At 42.1% G+C, this 18,267-nt stretch overlaps 2 protein-coding genes across 2 annotated transcripts in view; one reads left to right on the top strand and one right to left on the bottom strand.

Moving 5' to 3' along the window:
• The window catches only part of itga9 (integrin, alpha 9), a 123,291-nt gene that overhangs the window by 99,200 nt on the left and 5,824 nt on the right, over positions 1-18,267 (top strand). Inside the window, 6 exon segments of the mRNA XM_080449048.1 lie at positions 1,847-1,955; positions 2,569-2,676; positions 5,301-5,426; positions 6,372-6,491; positions 7,400-7,495; positions 12,721-12,840. Of these exon segments, the coding sequence (XP_080305174.1) occupies positions 1,847-1,955; positions 2,569-2,676; positions 5,301-5,426; positions 6,372-6,491; positions 7,400-7,495; positions 12,721-12,840 (679 nt within the window).
• Positions 14,135-14,737, bottom strand: LOC308099995 (BAG family molecular chaperone regulator 1-like; the record flags this gene model as incomplete). Its single annotated transcript, XM_080448896.1, has 1 exon — positions 14,135-14,737. The coding sequence occupies one exon, from the start codon at positions 14,735-14,737 to the stop codon at positions 14,135-14,137; it is 603 nt and encodes a 200-aa protein (XP_080305022.1).

The following is an 18,267-nucleotide window of genomic DNA, read 5'->3' as shown; positions in this document are numbered from 1 at the left end:
AATAATTGAGTCAACATTGGCTGTACAATACATCATTGTGTGTTTAATAAGTCACGGATGTTTGGATTCCGTTCGTATCAGTCTTTTCTCTAGGGACTAGAGAAAACGTTTCCTTCATATCAATCCAAACACAACAATATGCAATGATAGTGCGTTGGATTGCCCGTCGGAAGTATGTTTCAAGCCTCCGCAAGCTGATTCACACCACTGGCTGAAACGACCTGAATCCGTTGGCCTCATCTGAAATAATTTAAGTACAGTAGAGTATGTTTTGGAAAATGTTCTGGCAGTAATATCAAGTATACCGTGACTCGTAGTCAATGGGCTAAACATGCCAGACCACCAGTATGGTCCTTTGAGTTTCTGTGATGAAACAGTTCATATGCGTGTGTGTGCTATTCCAAAGACAAAACCACAAAAACCACACCTCCATCGCTGTGGTTGACGCGGTGGTGGGAGCTCCCGTTTGGTTCCACGTGATAACTTATTCCGTCCGCCACGGCTTGCCGACTTGAACCGCCTGCTCGACAACACGTGAGGCCATCGGCAGACGGCAGTTTGAAGCGGGTACAAACTCGCGTGTGAAGCGGGCACTCAGTTGCCGATTAGCTGTGTGCCCACACTTGCAATATCTTCACTGCCCACCAGTGGGGTCACTGGTGTATTCATACCTTCAGTGGTGTAAAGTGACTAAGTACATTTACTCAAGTACTGTACTTAAGTAACATTTTGATGTATTTTTTACTTAACTTGAGTATTTCCAGTTTTCAGTACTTTTTCTTCTACTCCACTACATCTCAGAGGCAAATATACTGTAGTACTTTTACTCCACTACAATTATTTGACAACTTTAGTTACTAGTTACTTTTCAGATATAAATCATGATATTATGAAACATCCAGTACATTAACCACTTTAGCCCTATTTCATACCTAGGCTATTTGAAAATTGCCGATCTACAAGCTCACAACGCGTCGTAGATCTACTATTTTCAAACACATTAGTACTTTTACTCTTGGTACTTAAGTACATGTTGATGCCACTTACTTTACCCAAGTAACATTTTGAACACAGGCCTTTTACTGTAGAAACAGTAAAAAGAGTATTTCTACATGGCAGTATTGATACTTTTACTTAAGTAAAACATGCAAGTACTTTTTCCACCACTGCTCATACCGTGCACATACGCAGGACATTGAGTGAACCACAACGATCGATCCCCCCCCTCTCCCTCCCCCCAAATTGGCTTTGGAATAGTGTTCACGCAGTTAACACAGTACCAATGTGGATCAGTGCTCATTTGTCCTAAATGGTGTTGTTTTTGACAGCAAATCTTGATTCAGTTTTAGTCATAGACTTTTGAATCAAATTCCATTTTGTTTTAGTCATATTTTAGTCATCTGAAATGTTCTTCTGTTATTCTAGTTTTAGTCGACTAAATATCATAAGATTAGAGTCGACTAAATCTACAGTCGATTTAGTCAACAAAAATGTATTTTGGCGGTGCCTTGATGGGGTCGTAATGGCAGATTTTACACTTGGTTGCATGCTGAAAATAGCAGATCTTGTGAGCTTGTAGATCTGCTATTCTCAGAGCGCAACCAAACATAAAATGACTTGTCTTTTAGTTCTACTGGATCTCTTCTCCACTCGTCCCTCCCTAACATTTTAGTCTAGTTTTATTTGTTGAAAAAATTGTCAATATATTTAGTCTTAGTTTTAGTCATCTTAACTAAGTTTTCGTCAGTGAAAAAAGGTAGTCGACGAACATTTTTCGTCATAGTTTTAGACGACAAAATCAACACTGGTCCTAAATGCTTGTCATTGGTGTGCTTAATGTCCACAGCGTGGTGACACCTACCTCCTTTGTTTACGGCAACTCCATCGACGCCTCGCGCTTCGTCCAACTGGAGGACATGGAATGCAACTTCCAGCCGCTCAACCTCACCTTCCAGGTACTTATCGCTCAGTGTTTATAGTCATATCAGCATGTGTGTACACATACCTTTCTGTGTATTCACCAGTGGTGTAAAGTAACTAAGCACATGTACTCAAGTACTGTACTTAAGTACAATTTTGAGGTATATTTTTTACTTTACGAGAGTATTTCCAATTGTCTATACTTTTAGTTTTACTCCACTACATCTCAGAGGCAAATATTGTACTTGTACTCCACCACAATTATTTGAAAACTTTAGTTACTAGTTACTTTGCAGATTTTATTATTATTTTATTATTACATTATAAAACATACATTAACCACTTCAGCCCTATTTTATACCAAGGCTATTTGAAAATAGCCGATCTACAAGCTCACAACGCGTTGAATTCCGGGCTTTTACTTTTAACAGAGTACGTCTACATTGCAGTATTGATACTTTTACTTAAGTAAAACATTTGAGTGCTTTTTCCACCTCTGGTATTCACCCACCTCTGTGTCTCTCTCTGTCTGTCTGTCTGTCTGTCTGTCTGTCTGTCTGTCTGTCTGTCTGTCTGTCTGTCTGTCTGTCTGTCTGTCTGTCTGTCTTGTCTGTCTGTCTGTCTGTCCTGTGTGTGATGTGCTTCCAGGCCATAAACAATGGGCCCAGCAGGCTGCCTGGCTCCATCGTGGACATCAGGTTACCCAACCGAATGGCTGGCAGCGGCGCTGATATGTTCCACATCATTGATACGCAGGTGGGCGCCTGTCCACATCCATCCACCATGTCCATTAACCATCCACCCTAATGTCCACATCCATCCACCACGTCCATTAACCATCCAACCCCAATGGCGTTATTTATTAGCTTGTCCACCTGCAGGCGGTCTTACATTCTTTTGTTCATTTTTATCCTAACGCAGAGCCTAACAGGTTTTGTTTTCCTTCATGGCAGAGTTGCCTGTGTCCACATAGGCAACACTTTTATTTCAGTTTCTAAAACGGCGCTTAACCTGCGTGTGAGTTACGGTTCTCGCGGCACAGAGGCTGTGCAATGAGGCACTGTTATGGGCCAACAAAAATCCAAGGGGAAAGTGTTGATATAGCTATAAGCTAGCCCCGCCATTTAGTTTCACAACAGTTTGCATTTAGATAAAGAAACCCGATTCCCCCCCGTCGGAGTAAAATGTTTGCTTAACCTTTGCAGCCTGCCTCCTTTCATATAGGTAGATCATGGGGGGAGCTCACCCTTGTTAATTGTGTTTACTGTGAGTAGGTTGGACTGGGTTGACTGTATCTCACCCTGTTGGGAAACCATCTGGAATCACTTTAGAGGGATCAGACAGCTTGCACGAAACAGGGGAGTGGGACACCTGCAGAGCTGCTACTGCTCCCCTATTCTATACCACCCCCTCCCCAACTTCACTATAATGCTGTTTACACTGTCTGTATAGCTTATGGCCCAGTGGACAGTTAGACATAGAGGCTAGATTTTATGGCGAGATACTCTTACAGTTAAAAAAAAAAAGGAAGACTCTTTGACCCTTTCTTCTTGGTCTTCTTCAGGGTAAAAAAAAAGCCTTCCTTTTTTAAACTGGACTACTGTGCTTTGCAGTTTGGCTTGGCACCAATACAGGGTGGAGATGTGTAAAATGTATCACAAAGGAGATACTCTTACAGAACATTTTCCAGCTAGACATAACAAATTATGTAAAATCCCACCAGTGTTGATTTTGACAGCAAATCTTAAATTTTTGTCATAGTCTTTTGCATAAAATTCTGTTTAGTCTTAGTCATAATTCAGTCATCTGAAATGTTTTACTTTTAGTCTCGACTAAATCTACAGTTGATTAAGTCGACAGCCGTGATGGCATCGAAATGATTTTCACTTCGGTGCTTGCCGAAAATAGCCAATCTACATGCTCACAACGCGCCGCACTGCGACGCGTTGTGAGCTTGTAGATCAACCATTTTCAGTCTGTGACACCCACGTGCACCCATGATGGATGACTTGTCTTAGTTCTACTGGATCTCGTCCCTCACAAACATTTTAGTCTAGTTTTTATTTGTTGACAAAATTGTCAGTATATTTAGTCATAGTTTAAGTCATCATAGCTTAGTTTTTATTTTCGTTTTTATTTCGTTTTCATAAGTGAAAAGAGGTAGTCAACAGATTTTTTTTGTCATAGTTTTAGTCGACAAAATCAACACTAACTCCCAATGCTGCACAGTATAAACCCTGAAGTTTTTTCGCATATAGTTTATAAGTGTAGCCTATGAATATTAATTGCGCTAATAGCGACGAAAACAGGACGTGAGAAAGGATGGTAATAAAAAGCACGGTGCGGCCAGCCCAGAGATACTGGGTGGTACAGACAGACAGACAGACAACAGACAATGAGGAAAAGGCCTCGTTATATTTCCTCCTCCAGAGCTTCTGGTGTGACCGGAGGGGAAAGGCAGCAGAGACTGCCTGAGAGGGGAAAGGGGGGAGGGGGGGTGAGCAGAGCACTCCCTGGGGGCACGGCAGTAAAGCTAGCCGGCTCTAAATCACTTCATATGGGAAGCCAGTCTGGGGAGGGGCACCGGCCCTCACACTGGGTGGGGGGGGGGGGCTTCCTGTCAACCTCCGTAGACAAGGAACAATGGTGGAGTCGAGGTGGCATAGGTCGGAAATACTGTCCGACTCCAGCCAGCCCCATGGGGAGCTGGCTGTGCACTGTCGCTGTCCACTCCATAATATAAAAGCCGGCAAAGCCAAAGTGCAGTAACTACGTTTTTGGACACACCAATTTTTTGACCTTTGTGTATCCCAAAGGTCAAATTAGCCTTTGTGATTTTGGGGGATGAACAATTACCTCAAGAACAGATGTACATTTATGGTAATATCACTTATATGCCGATATCTCATTTGGCTGACCAGTTGAATCACTTTTAAACCCATTTGATTTTTTTTTTCGTAGTTACTGCATTTTGGCTTTGTAGGGCAGACTTTTGAATTTCAATAACCCATAACTCTGAGATTGTACACATTTTTGCTCACTCTGAGGTGACAGACCTGTAAAGGTAAAACATTTTAAACCCCCTCAAAGAACCCTTAGGGGCCCTGGGCCTCACTTTCTGAACCTTTGCATTAAACGTTTCTACTTTCCCCTCATCACCAGCAGCGCCCCATATTTCAGCGCTTCTAAGCGTGCGTCTGCAGCGTTTATGCCGCCCCCCCCCCCCCTCCCCCAACCCCCCAAAACAAATTTGAAAAGAAAACCCCCAAAAATCCTACCCCTAAAGAAAGACGACTGTTGACATGGACCGTGTCACGACTACCGAAACCTGAGTCAACGCCGCTAATTCTGCCCCGCCGTGCGTCTCCTCCTCCATCCAGGTGGCTGATGGGAGAGGGAACTGCACCCCCCACAAGAACCCGACACCCTGCTCCATCCCCCAGGACAGAGAGAGCATCTTCCACACCATCTTTGCCTTCTTCACCAAATCTGGCCGCAGAGTCCTGGTAAATACATAGGTGTATTTTTGCTCTACTATAGCCGATTTACACGTCATCGTGAAATAGTGATGGTCACTTGCTGAATAATAGACCTTTATTGATCCCGCGCGGGGGAAATTCAGTCGCCAGAGGCGGCACGGCAGTTTGGTTGCAGATACAGAGTAAGAACAAGTACTAGAAGATACAGCAGATATACGGGAATAACATCTCCACAAAAAGCGCCATCAATAATGAAGCAACAGCATACAGGAGTATACACCTACAGTATACAATAGCCTGCACTATGCAGAACAACAGACATACAGTTAGGCCTGTCACAATTATTACATAATCGTCTAATCGCAATTATTTGAGATAATCGCAATAATTTTTTGCATAATCGTCATATTCGTTTCCATTTTGAAAAATGTTCACACATTTTCAAATATTAAAATAGTAGAATCTAGCAGATCTACAAGCTTACGTAGATCAACTATTTCTGCTTTTTTTTTTTACATATTTAACTATGTCAGTAATTTCTTTGTATATATTTAAGTTATGTCATATCTGCCCTTTGCAATTTTTTATTAGGAAGCCTAAAAGGCAAACAGAAATAAATGTTTTATTCATGTGTTCCAAAAATGTCTAGAAGGCTTCATGTGTTCCAATGTTCAATGGCCAAACACACAATTAAATCGTTAATCGAGATTATTTGAGTGACAATTAATCGTCAACTTAAATCTGTAATCGTGACAGCCCTACATACAGTCTCAGTCACAGTGACCCGTTGCGAGCTTATAGATGTGACTATTTTCAGCAAGCGACACCGACATACAACAGAGTAATAATGAAGGATATGGCATCACACAGGGCTCACTGGCGGCCACTGTCCCCTTACATCTGTTTATCACCCCTCTTCCTCTCTCTCACTCTCTCTGTTTCTTCTTTCCGTTTTGTGGTTTTTGTCAACAGGACTGCGAGCGGCCCGGCAGAGCGTGTCTCACCATCTCCTGCAGTCTGGGCCCACAGTTAAAAGAAGAGGCGTTGAGTATAGACGTACGACTTCTGCTCAACACGGAAATCCTCAAGAGGGTAAGACACACGTCAGACACATTTAAATAAAGAGACTAGTCTATAGAATAGTCTAGAAACAACTATATTTATGCCATTCCCCTTCCTCTCCGTTATGATCTTTCTCTATATATTCCTATGAATTCCCGTAACGCCTTTTGCAAGCAATCATTGGCCTAGCATGCTCATGCATGCTATGGTTTATGGTCACCGTTACAACAATTTGATTCATATATCTTAAAGTTAATATAGCTATTTTGCCCATAAACACAACACAAGGACAATGTCATGACCATCAAGGGTAGCGGCAGAAAACAAGGAAGTAAGCGGTGGTGGGAAAAGTACTCACATTTGACATTTCTTACTTAAGTAAAAGTATCAATACTGCATTGTTGAAGTACTCTGTTACGAGTAAAAGTCTGGAATTAAAAAATTACTTGAGTAAAAGTACAAAAGTATTGGTATCAAAATGTACTTGAAGTACCAAAAGTAAAAGTACAAAAATGTTTGAAAATAGCCGATCTACAAGCTCACAACGCGCCGCGATGTGCTGCGTTGTAAGCTTGTAGATCGTCTCTTTTCAAATAGCCAAGGGAAAAAATAGGGCTGAAGTGGTTAATGTATGTTTTATGATTTAATAATATATATCTGCAAAGTATGTACTTAGTTACTTTACACCACGGGAAGTAAGGGTTGTAGTTTTCACATTCACTGACATCACTGGAGTAAAACCTCTTTAAGCGCAACTTAAGCGGTACTTCAGACACACAGAACTAAAGGAACATTATTCCTACAACAAATGAGTAGAGATAAAGTTGAAAATTGTGGTAGTGCCCCTTTAACCATTCAAGTCAATTACAGGTTGTCATAATAATAACCCCCTGAGAATAACAATAACCACCATCCATCTCATCTCATCTGCCCTGCAGGACAGTGCCTCTGTGATCCAGTTTGTGACGAGGGGCAGCGTGCAGGTAGATAACAGAGCGGTGGAAGTACCCAACGGCCTGTCGGAGGACATTTCTGTGAGTATACTGCACGGCACGCACACTGTTAATACTTCGTTCAGTCAGGAACACTCACGTCAAAGTACATTTAACCATTTATTGCAACAAATGGAATACAGTTAAGCTTGGCGTTAAAGGCTCCGCTCCTGGAGATATTCCCTGAATTGTGTCCAAGCTGCATGCTAAACAAAATCAGGGAATGTTAAGCAAAACCCCCATATAGGGATACAATGTCAAACGATAAGCAATACATTGACATATTAGTGTGAATTAGCAGATATAAATCACAATTATTTGAGCCTATGCCAGAAAAGGTGGAGGCTGGGGTGGAGGAGGCAGCTAAGCAGCAGTGAAGCAGGCAGCAAGACGAGCAGAAACCTAGTGAATGCAAAGCCGTATTTAAAGGAGCTGTGATTGGAGTATGAATGTGTGACGTAAAGACCAGCAGAGCTGTGAATGGGGAATAGGAGGCTTATAGGCTGATGTTCACATCAGCTGACTGACAGCCGATTACAGCTGAGGCGTGCAAGACTTCCGTGTCCTGCATGAACTAACGCTATGCTTCATTTGCTGTCGGGCAGAAACCGCTTATCTCCATATTTCAACCTTTTTGTGTTTTTTCGTAAATTAACGCCCCACTTGATCATGCTACATAATTGTCCCCCATATCCTGATGAAAACACCAGGTGGGGAAAAAAAGTCAGTCAGAACTAGGGAAAAAATATGGTCACCCAAAAGTTTTGGGTGACCATATTTTTTCCCTAGTATTTTTTCCCTAGCATGATCAAGTGGGGCGTTAATTTATTTTATTTATTTTAGGGCCTAAACATGCAATGATTGAAGTCTGATGGATACTTTGTCATACAACAGTGTCTCTTGCCGAAAATAGTCAATCTCCAGCAAGCTCACAACGCATTGTGATGTGGTGCATTATTGATTTAGCATCTGTCGGAATCACAATCTCTTTGTCTACCAGGTTTTTAGTCACATTTAGTACAATGTGACCCAGCAGGACAAAACAAAAGACCTGGACTCCACAATAATCCCTTTTTACAAATTCCTTTTGGCCCCCAGACCATGGATCCATAACTTCAACACACTGTATGTATTTCTATCATCAGATGTACAGCAAAAAATGAAAGACATGTCGTCATGGCCTAGTTAGACATTCCTTTGAGCCTATTGATGTGCTTGGTCCGGTCTGCTGCATTAACCCTTTCAGACCGGGAAAGCATCTGTTGTGACATTTTTTGATTTATTTGGCTATTCAAAAATAGCAGATCTACAAGCTCATAGCGCGGCAGCGAGTGCCGCACTATGAGCTTTTAGATCTGCTTATTTTATTATTTTTATCGTGAAAATGTGTGCAAATCTTTGAATATCTATTTTTCCAAAGCAAACATTTTTAACTCTGTTACAACTTCTGGGGGGTCCCTGGAAAAAAATATTTTGAGATGGGGGTTTGCGGCCAAAATTCATATAATGTTGGGGGTCCTTGACATGAAACAGTTTGAGAACCACTGATTATGGCAACATAATTTTTTGTTTAGAAGACATTTGTAGAATCCCCCCAGAAGCAAAGATTTGAGTTACAAATGTTTGCTTTGAATATATATATATTCAAAGATTTGCTCAAATTTTCACGATTTTTCAAAAACAGCAGATCTAGTGCCGCACTATGAGCTTCTAGATCTGCTATTTTTGAAAATAGCAGATATATCTTAAAAATCTTAAAAAGACACAAGATTCTTTCCCGGTCTTAATGGGTTAAATGGGACTTGGGCCTAAAGGGAACAGCTGGGAACGTAGGCTCTATATGGTGGCCGATTCATTCCGTCGGGGCTGTTTTAGGGGTCCTCAGCTGCGCTCAAGGACGTGCTCTCTCTCCACTCAAGCTCCCCCACCCCCCCCCCCCCCACCCCCACCCCCCCCACAGCGCTGACTGATTGGATGGGGCACCAGGAATGGTGGTGATGATTATATTGAGCACCCCAGCCTCCAAACCTGGAGGATCTGAAGTGTTTTTAACTGATGAGGTTTCCGACTGTGGCACGGGACCTCTTGCTCTGTCGTCTGACCCCCAGCCCCCCAGGAGGGGGGGGGGTCAGCCAATCCAGAACTGTCGTGGGATATATGTCCATCGCATGCCGCTCATAGCACTTAGTGGGCGTGCTGAATCCGACGGCTATACCCCCCCCCCAGCTTTTCTTTTACAAATGCAATAACCCTGTCCCCTCACTGCTTTTAGAGTACACATTGGAAAGTATAATTTGTGGTCCCTGGTTGCAGCATTCACCGCGTGCCTACTGACTGTCAGCATGCACTTCCAGGGCTCTGTTTATTACCCGGCATTCTCAGTTTATTATGTCATGTAAACAAGGCCCGCAAAACCCGGAGATGATAGAAATATAGTATACGAATGAAGTGTGAGTTACAAGGCGTGCGAGAGAAAGTGAAGTTTTGAATGCATGTGTGTGTGTGTGTGTGTATTGTATTACGGCGCCGCTTGATTTGTGCAACGGAAACTCAGCTGGTGTCCCACAGGGCACAACAGATCACAAAGCAGCCTTCATCTTTGTGTCGTGGACGACGTAATCGCCTTGGCATCCGTAACAACAGTCAGATTCCATACATGGGGGGGGGGGGCTGAGCGAGGTGTAAATGTGGGAAAGTATTCCAGAGTGCCGCCAGATTTATCTTCAGCGGTCCATGTCGTTCGGTCTTGGCTTTCTTTTCATGTGTAATAAAAAACCCACGAGGAGAAGTTGTACAGGGATGTGGGTCTTTGTTTAAACACATGATGAACCCTAGCCTCTCTATTCTGGGGGCAAACGTTCGGCGCAAATAGCTTGTAGATCAGCTATTTTTGGCAAATAGATTTGGTGTATAAGTTTCAAGTGGATACATTTATTTTTTCAATCAGCTCAGCTATCCTGTTGGCTAACATGTATGTACGTACGTACATACAGTACATACATTTATTTTTTCAATCGGCTCATACAGTACAGTATCTGTATATTCATGTGAAAATTATGTATTTAAGACGTCCTTAAAGTTCTTGTGGTCATCCGTTTCTGACTATGAAAAACATACTAACTATGTCTCGTGAGTCGTGACTGTAATTAGAGGTTTCCTTTAACAATCAAATTTATGAAACCAGAAACCTTTTTTTTTTAATAAAAAATAATAATTATGAAACCAGTCCTTGGAGCTACAGTAGCATTATGATGTGAGTAAAAAGAAGTGTGGGGGGGAGTACTTTAGCCCTTTGTTAAATATCAAAACGGATCTTTTTGATTATACAACATATACAGACTCACTCACAAATAATTATAGATCTTCATAACTCCAATTAAGGAGTAATAAAATGAGCAGCAGAAAGGATCATTTAGTGAAAGTAGTCTCTAAACTCAGAGTTTTACTTTGTCATAAAAGTCATGTGGTCATATGACAAAGTATGTATGTCCTATTAGTGCTCATATCTATTAGTGTTTGAGTTTGCCTGCAAATGAAATTAAAGAAATATGAAACCACACAAAACAAATACTAATAAAGCACTGACATCTGAAAGTCCATAAAATGATATTGATACAGTAAGTCAGTGGTGTAAAGTAACTAAGTACATTTACTTAAGTACAATTTTGAGGTACTTTTACTTTACCAGAGAATTTCCAATTTTTCTATACTACTTCTACTCCACACTACTACATACCAGAGGCAAATATTGTACTTTTACTCCACTATAATTTTTTTAAACTTTATTTACTAGTTACTTTGCAGATATAAATATATTACATTATAACACATACATTAACCACTTTAGCCCTATTTTATACCTAGACTCATTTGAAAATATCCAATCTACAAGTATATCTGCTATTTTCAAACATTTTAGTTCTTTTACTTTTGGTACTTATATGGTACTATATTTTGATACCAATACTTTTGTCTGGAATTTTGAATTCCGGACTTATACTTGTAACTTCTACATTGCAGTATTGATACTTTTACTTAAGTTAAACATTTGAGTACTTTTTCCACCACTGCAGTAAGTACTGTCTACAGTAGTACACCACTAGAGTACTGTTGGTGACCACCCGCTGGTTGTAGTTAGAACTATATAAAGGTTATAAGTCATAGTCTGTTATCAATGACAGATTACTCAGGAGGTCACTGCGAACACATGTCATGGGAAACGGGCCTGATAGCTGTTATTTATTGTGCCGTTAGGCTATTTGTTTTCCCGTGCCAGCCTTCCCCAGACTGGACAGAGTGCTCACACAGTCACACAGTAAAAAACTGAGTTTTAATTTAACCAAATGTAACCTAATGGACCGACTGTGGATACTGTGCAGCCTCAATTTTAGGTAAGCAATAAATCTAATTGAGTGGAGGAAATATTATTTATGTATTTGCTGAAGACGAGTGGATTTTAACGTGCGTTTTAACTGTGTTAATGGCTGATAAGATAACAGGAAACAGGTGTTCACTTCTTCTATTTTAACGTAGAGTCTCTAGGTATAATACACGCTTGTTGGGACTGGGGAAGTTACCTTGAAATGGGCTCATCTTAAAATAATAGTGCACTTAGTGCAATAATGTTACTTTTATTATTAATATCCCTCACCAGAACCTCCTTAGAGGCAGATGATTACTACCCAGAAACATGGTATTGTCTGTTATTGTATTATTAATTATTTTTTATTATTTTTTATTGCATTTAATTTTTTTCATTTTCCAAAAATAATATTAAAAATAAATGAAAAGATTTATCGAAAAAACACGGCCCCCTCGCGTATTAGGAGGGCGGGGTGAATCACCAAAACCAAGGACGGGTGTTTTTGATGAATCTAACATGTTAAAAATGGAGTTTGAAGTTATAATGGGTTTGTATAGGAAGTCTGCGTGTCTGATAAAATGAATATCAAATATCTAAATATTGAATCAAGCAACTTAAAAACGGTCTGGGGGGCTCACAAAAGCCTGAGTAGATAATAAAATTACCCAAAGTTTTTTTGAAAGTGAAATATCCCTTTAACTCAAATCTTTGCTTCTGGGGGGGGTCCCTGGAACAAATTATTTTCAGATGGGGGTCCACGACCCAATACATATCATTTTGGGAGGTCCTTGACATAAACAAGTTTGAGCACCACTGATATATTAATAGCAACGTTATGTGTATATATATATATATATATATATATATAGAGTGACTAAGTGACTGTAATGTTGTTGTGTTCCAGCTGCTGTTCGAGGCTCTCCATAGCCAGGAGCCCAGAGGTTATGTAGTGGGCTGGATCATCGCCATCAGTCTACTGGTGGGAATCCTCATCTTCCTGCTGTTAGCAGTGCTACTCTGGAAGGTAAAGCCAACCAACACACACATTAGAGCTCTCAACGGGTCTGAAAATGAAGGCCGGCCCTAACTCGGCCCTACTGGGCCGGCCCGAGGCTCAGCCCGGCCTGAACAATTACCATACTTTTAGGCCCGAAAACCCGAAAAAAACAGAGAAGGAGTCATCATGAGCGTAATGTCACGCATCCAACAAGCTTTGAACTGAGCAGATTGGACCTTCCGCTCCAGAGATAATGGCCAAAACATCTTGAAAATGGCCACTTTCGCCGATTTTCGATTGAGTTTTGGACATTGTCGCCCGTTTTTCTTTAATAACACGGGCTAGGAAGGTCGGGTGGCAACAAACTAGATACCTGAGTAAAGATCACTTTGAGTTGCATCCAAAACATCCACTGCCATTTCCGTCGGCTGTACCGTTAGGCCGCTAGGGGCGGTTGAAATGTATTTTATGTTTTATTTTTTTCACGGAACCCGAGGCTCGGCCCGGCCCGACTAATTAGCATAGATTTTGGGTCGGGTCGGGTAGGTTTGGGTTCGGGCAGAATTTGAGAACTCTAACACACACACACTGGATGTAGGTCAGCGAGTGCTCCCCAACCTTTCTGGATCAGGACCCACTTGAAGATCTCAAAAGGGTTCATGCTACGTTGGGTAAACGACGGCATAGCATAGTTTATTTTAATCCATTGTGTCCCGGCCTGGATCAATGGAACTAGTGTTAGTATACGTTTGGTTCCTATTTATCGGTGTCACAGTGAAACGTTTTAAAGTTTTTTTTAATTTTATTATCAATGATATATTATCATTAAAATTGTACCAATTATTTGGGGGCCCAGTTGCAATATCCTCACGGCCCACCAGTTGTCCTCGGCCCACAAGTTGGGGATCGCTTCCTAAGGGTATCCTTGCACGCATCAGGCGTCCTTACATAGTCTAAACCAGTTGTGCATGATTGGCCAATACACTTGTGCAAGGACGCGCTGTGATTGGCCAGTAGCCACTTTGAGTGACAGTTGGGGCAAACGCTCTCACCAAAACATTATTTACTATTCTGTCCCTATCGGTACATAACTCGAACGGCGCTGAGTCGACTAGCAGGCCATCGGCCGGTCGACGCGGGCACTCGCGCCTGGAGGCGCTCGGGCGCGTCTCGTCGGCCTCAAGGTCTGCTGAGTCGGCGCGCCTCCGTCATGGTCCAAAACTATACTTTATCGGCTTGCGAAAAAAAAATGTCCGCGGTTGTTTGAAAAAGGCACTTCCGCGTTGGCCACAGAAGGGGGCGTGTTTATAGCACAACTAGTTTACACTATGTAATGTCGCAGCTCGGATATACCGGCCTCCATCTTGTCACACCGGGCTAGAAACTCCTGCACGCTTTTCACGAGCCCTCCTTTCTTCGTTCTGCAATCGCTGAAAAGTTCCGGAACGTTCATGGAATCCATTTGTTCTAAGATCTTCATGAAACTCTCGGCCGCCACTTTCACTCTACGGCCCAACTTAGCCAACGCCTCCGCCCGAAGACCCTCGGCCAGGAAACCCTTCTTGAGTCCCGTCAACTCTCCGTCGGCCGTTTCCAGCTTTCTGGCCGTCTGCTCCACAGACCTCTCGATGTCTTTGAGCTTCTTCAGCTCGGCCTTTTCCTCTGGACTGTTTTTCTTCCTCTTGCCGATCACCATGAGTCTGCAGCCTTGTTCTATCCCGAAACTGGAGAGGCTTTCCTCCATGTCCTTCAGCGATTTACCTTTGAAGATGATCGTCTGCGACGGCGCCCGGACTCCCGTGACTTGAGTGACGGCCTCCGACAGATCCTTCAGGACGGGTTCATTTCCGTTCTGTCCCGTGAGCGTGATGCTGTGCTTTGTGGAGCCGTGGGACACTGACACGGCTATCGATTGTTCTGCCATTTTCGATTTTAGCGACCGCCTCCTGTCACCCTGCAGTGTCTCCGACTTCCTGATGCTGTCAGCTTAGGTGCTCTCGCTCTCTCTCTCTCTCTCTCTCTCTCTCTTTCTCTCTCTCGCTCTCTTGCTTATTGAGCTGTGGTCTGATGTCACACAACAACACAAACTGTTGCCTAACAGCGCAGACGTTTGGGATCTCCATATATGGCAGTGATTCCTAACCTGTGGACCTCTGGCAAAAAAAAAAACTCCACTATGATTTCAATGATTATATAACATTAGTCCATTAAGACCAGGAACATATCTGTGTCATTTTAAGATTTCTTTGGCTATTCAAAAATAGCAGCTTGTAGATGTCTGAATTTTTTTTTTTTTAAACGAACATTTGTAAAATATTTTGTTCCAGGGACCCCCCAGAAGCAAATATTTGAGTTACAAATGTTCGCTTTAAAAATATATATTCAAAGATTTGCACAAATTTCCATGATTTTTCAAAAATAGCAGATCTACAAGCTCATAGCGCGGCACTCAGTGCCACGCTATGAGCTTGTAGATCTGCTATTTTTGAATCGTCGAGAAAAAGAAAAAAAAACACAGATGCGTTCCCGGTCCTAATGGATTAATATTAAAAACAAACTGTTTACCAAGTAGTTCCTACTTGGTAAACAAGTAGTTCTTTTAAACCTCGACAAATGTGTTTTCATAGTGATACCAATAAATAAGAACTTAAAAGTATACTTCGTCGGCTCCATTAATTCAAGATGGACCACAATGGAATGATTGATCATTAAAATAAACACTGTCTGAAAAATGCATGCGGTCCACCCATATCTGACCACTTAACACGGCAGCCTTAAAGGGGTAGTTCACCCCCAAAATAACTTTTTTTCTATTGATTACTCACCCCATGGAGCCTTGAATTCATGGATATTTTTTTGTTTTTGTCGCATTCCTTCCTTTATTATTTGATTATAATAAATTTGTCCCCATTGATTCCGGTAGGAGACACAAATGCATTTGTGTCTCCTACCGGAATCAATGGGGACAAATTTATTAAAATCAAATTATTGGCTTAGGAATGTGACAAAAACTAAAAAATATCTATGAATTCAAGGCTCCAGGTGGTGAGGAATCAATAGAAAAAAAGTTATTTTGGGGGTGAACTACCCCTTTAAGTGGTCAGATGGATGGACTGCGGACGCTCTCGAGATTTTCAAGTGGGCCCTGATCCAAAAAGCTTGGGAACCGCTGATATAACATGGCCATGTGATGATGTCAGATACAAAATAAATAATTTGCTTGGGAGATTTTAGCTCCATATTTGGGCATGTCTGTCCCGACAGGAAAAAACAGACGTCAACGTTATTTATTAGATGACTATAGACAGATAATACACACAAACACATTTCTCTCCCCTCCACCACTCACAAATGTACTTTTCTTTCCTTGCCATTCCGAAAACAGATCTGTTTACGTTCTGATGCTGAAGCTACAGTTGTCAAGTCGAGTCAAATGTATTTATATAGCACATTAAAAAACGACAGCAGCTGACCCAAAGTACTTTCCAAAACAACAGCAAAGAATAGACCTTAGTCTATTCACAAAGCAAAATAAAGGCATATAAAGAAGCAGTAGCAAACAACAACAACTAGAACAGATAGAAACAAACAATGTGTCATCTGTCTTTGCCGTAATCACCAAGGCTGTTCTCTGGTTTGGCCTCTGTGCTGCTCAGTGTTGTAACACACTGTTTCTCTACCAAGAGGAGACAAGGAAGAACCATAGAAGACAAGGAAGAACCATAGGAAGCACCATAGAAGACAGGGAAGCACCATAGGAAGCACCATAGAAGACTAGGAAGCACCATAGAAGACAGGGAAGAACCATAGGAAGCACCATAGAAGACAGGGAGGAACTATAGGAAGCACCATAGAAGACAGGGAAGAACCATAGGAAGCACCATAGAAGACAGGGAGGAACCATAGGAAGCACCATAGAAGACAGGGAAGAACCATAGGAAGCACCATAGAAGACAGGGAAGCACCATAGGAAGCACCATAGAAGACAGGGAAGCACCATAGAAGACAGGGAAGCACCACAGGAAGCACCATAGAAGACAGGGAAGCACCATAGAAGACAGGGAAGCACCATAGGAAGCACCATAGAAGACAGGGAAGCACCATAGAAGACAGGGAAGCACCACAGGAAGCACCATAGAAGACAGGGAAGCACCATAGGAAGCACCATAGAAGACAGGGAAGCACCACAGGAAGCACCATAGAAGACAGGGAAGCACCATAGAAGACAGGGAAGCACCACAGGAAGCACCATAGAAGACAGGGAAGCACCATAGGAAGCACCATAGAAGACAGGGAAGCACCACAGGAAGCACCATAGAAGACAGGGAAGCACCATAGAAGACAGGGAAGCACCACAGGAAGCACCATAGAAGACAGGGAAGCACCATAGGAAGCACCATAGAAGACAGGGAAGCACCACAGGAAGCACCATAGAAGACAGGGAAGCACCACAGGAAGCACCATAGAAGACAGGGAAGCACCATAGGAAGCACCATAGAAGACAGGGAAGCACCATAGGAAGCACAATAGAAGGCAGGGAAGCACCATAGAAGACAGGGAAGCACCATAGGAAGCACCATAGAAGACAGGGAAGCGCAATAGAAGACAGGGAAGCACCATAGAAGACAGGGAAGCACCATAGGAAGCACCATAGAAGACAGGGAAGCATCATAGAAGACAGGGAAGCACCATAGAAGACAGGGAAGCACCATAGGAAGCACCATCAAAGACAGGGAAGCACCATAGGAAGCACCATAGAGACAGGGAAGCACCATAGGAAGCACCAGAGATGAAAGGGAAGCACCAGGGGTCCAAACAGACCCTTATGGGGTCTGTAACTCTAAGAGCATACACTGAGGATTTTTGTGTAAATTGGGGTCCCAGAGATTAAAGAAAATCTGTATCAAATGGTGGTTTGTGGCCTAATGTATATCACACTGTGGGTTCTTAAAATTGAAAAGTTTGAAAACCACTGAAAGAACTCTGGAACACCAATCTACAATGTAACATCCTTAGTGCTTATTTAACTCAAGAGAGTGTACAACTGCAACAATTCCATGTGTACACTCTCAGAGTTACAGACCCATTAACTCATTCAGTGCCACATGACGTCTAAAACGTCATTAAAAAATCGCCATTGTTAAGCATATTTTGATTATTGCGATATCACTAATCGTAATAATGTTTTGCCACAATAATCATAACATGTAATTTTCATATCGTCCCATCCCTAGTCAGGATCTAATTGGAGACTGGACCTACGTGCCTTCATGTAGCCTAACTAGTTGCCTTCTTACACCGATAGACGGATGTATTCCGTTCAGTTCTTCTCTATTCTTTACAGATTTCCACAGGAAATGTGGTTCACACCTCAAATGGTTTGTTTTGACAGGTCGCCATAGTTACACACATACGTTTGAGTGAATCCTGTTCATCACGGCTATTGCTGTTAGT

Source organism: Gymnoscopelus braueri, assembly GCF_963280865.1.
Source record: "Gymnoscopelus braueri genome assembly, chromosome: 14".
Taxonomy (NCBI): domain Eukaryota; kingdom Metazoa; phylum Chordata; class Actinopteri; order Myctophiformes; family Myctophidae; genus Gymnoscopelus; species Gymnoscopelus braueri.
This window is presented reverse-complemented; position numbering and strand designations above follow the sequence as displayed.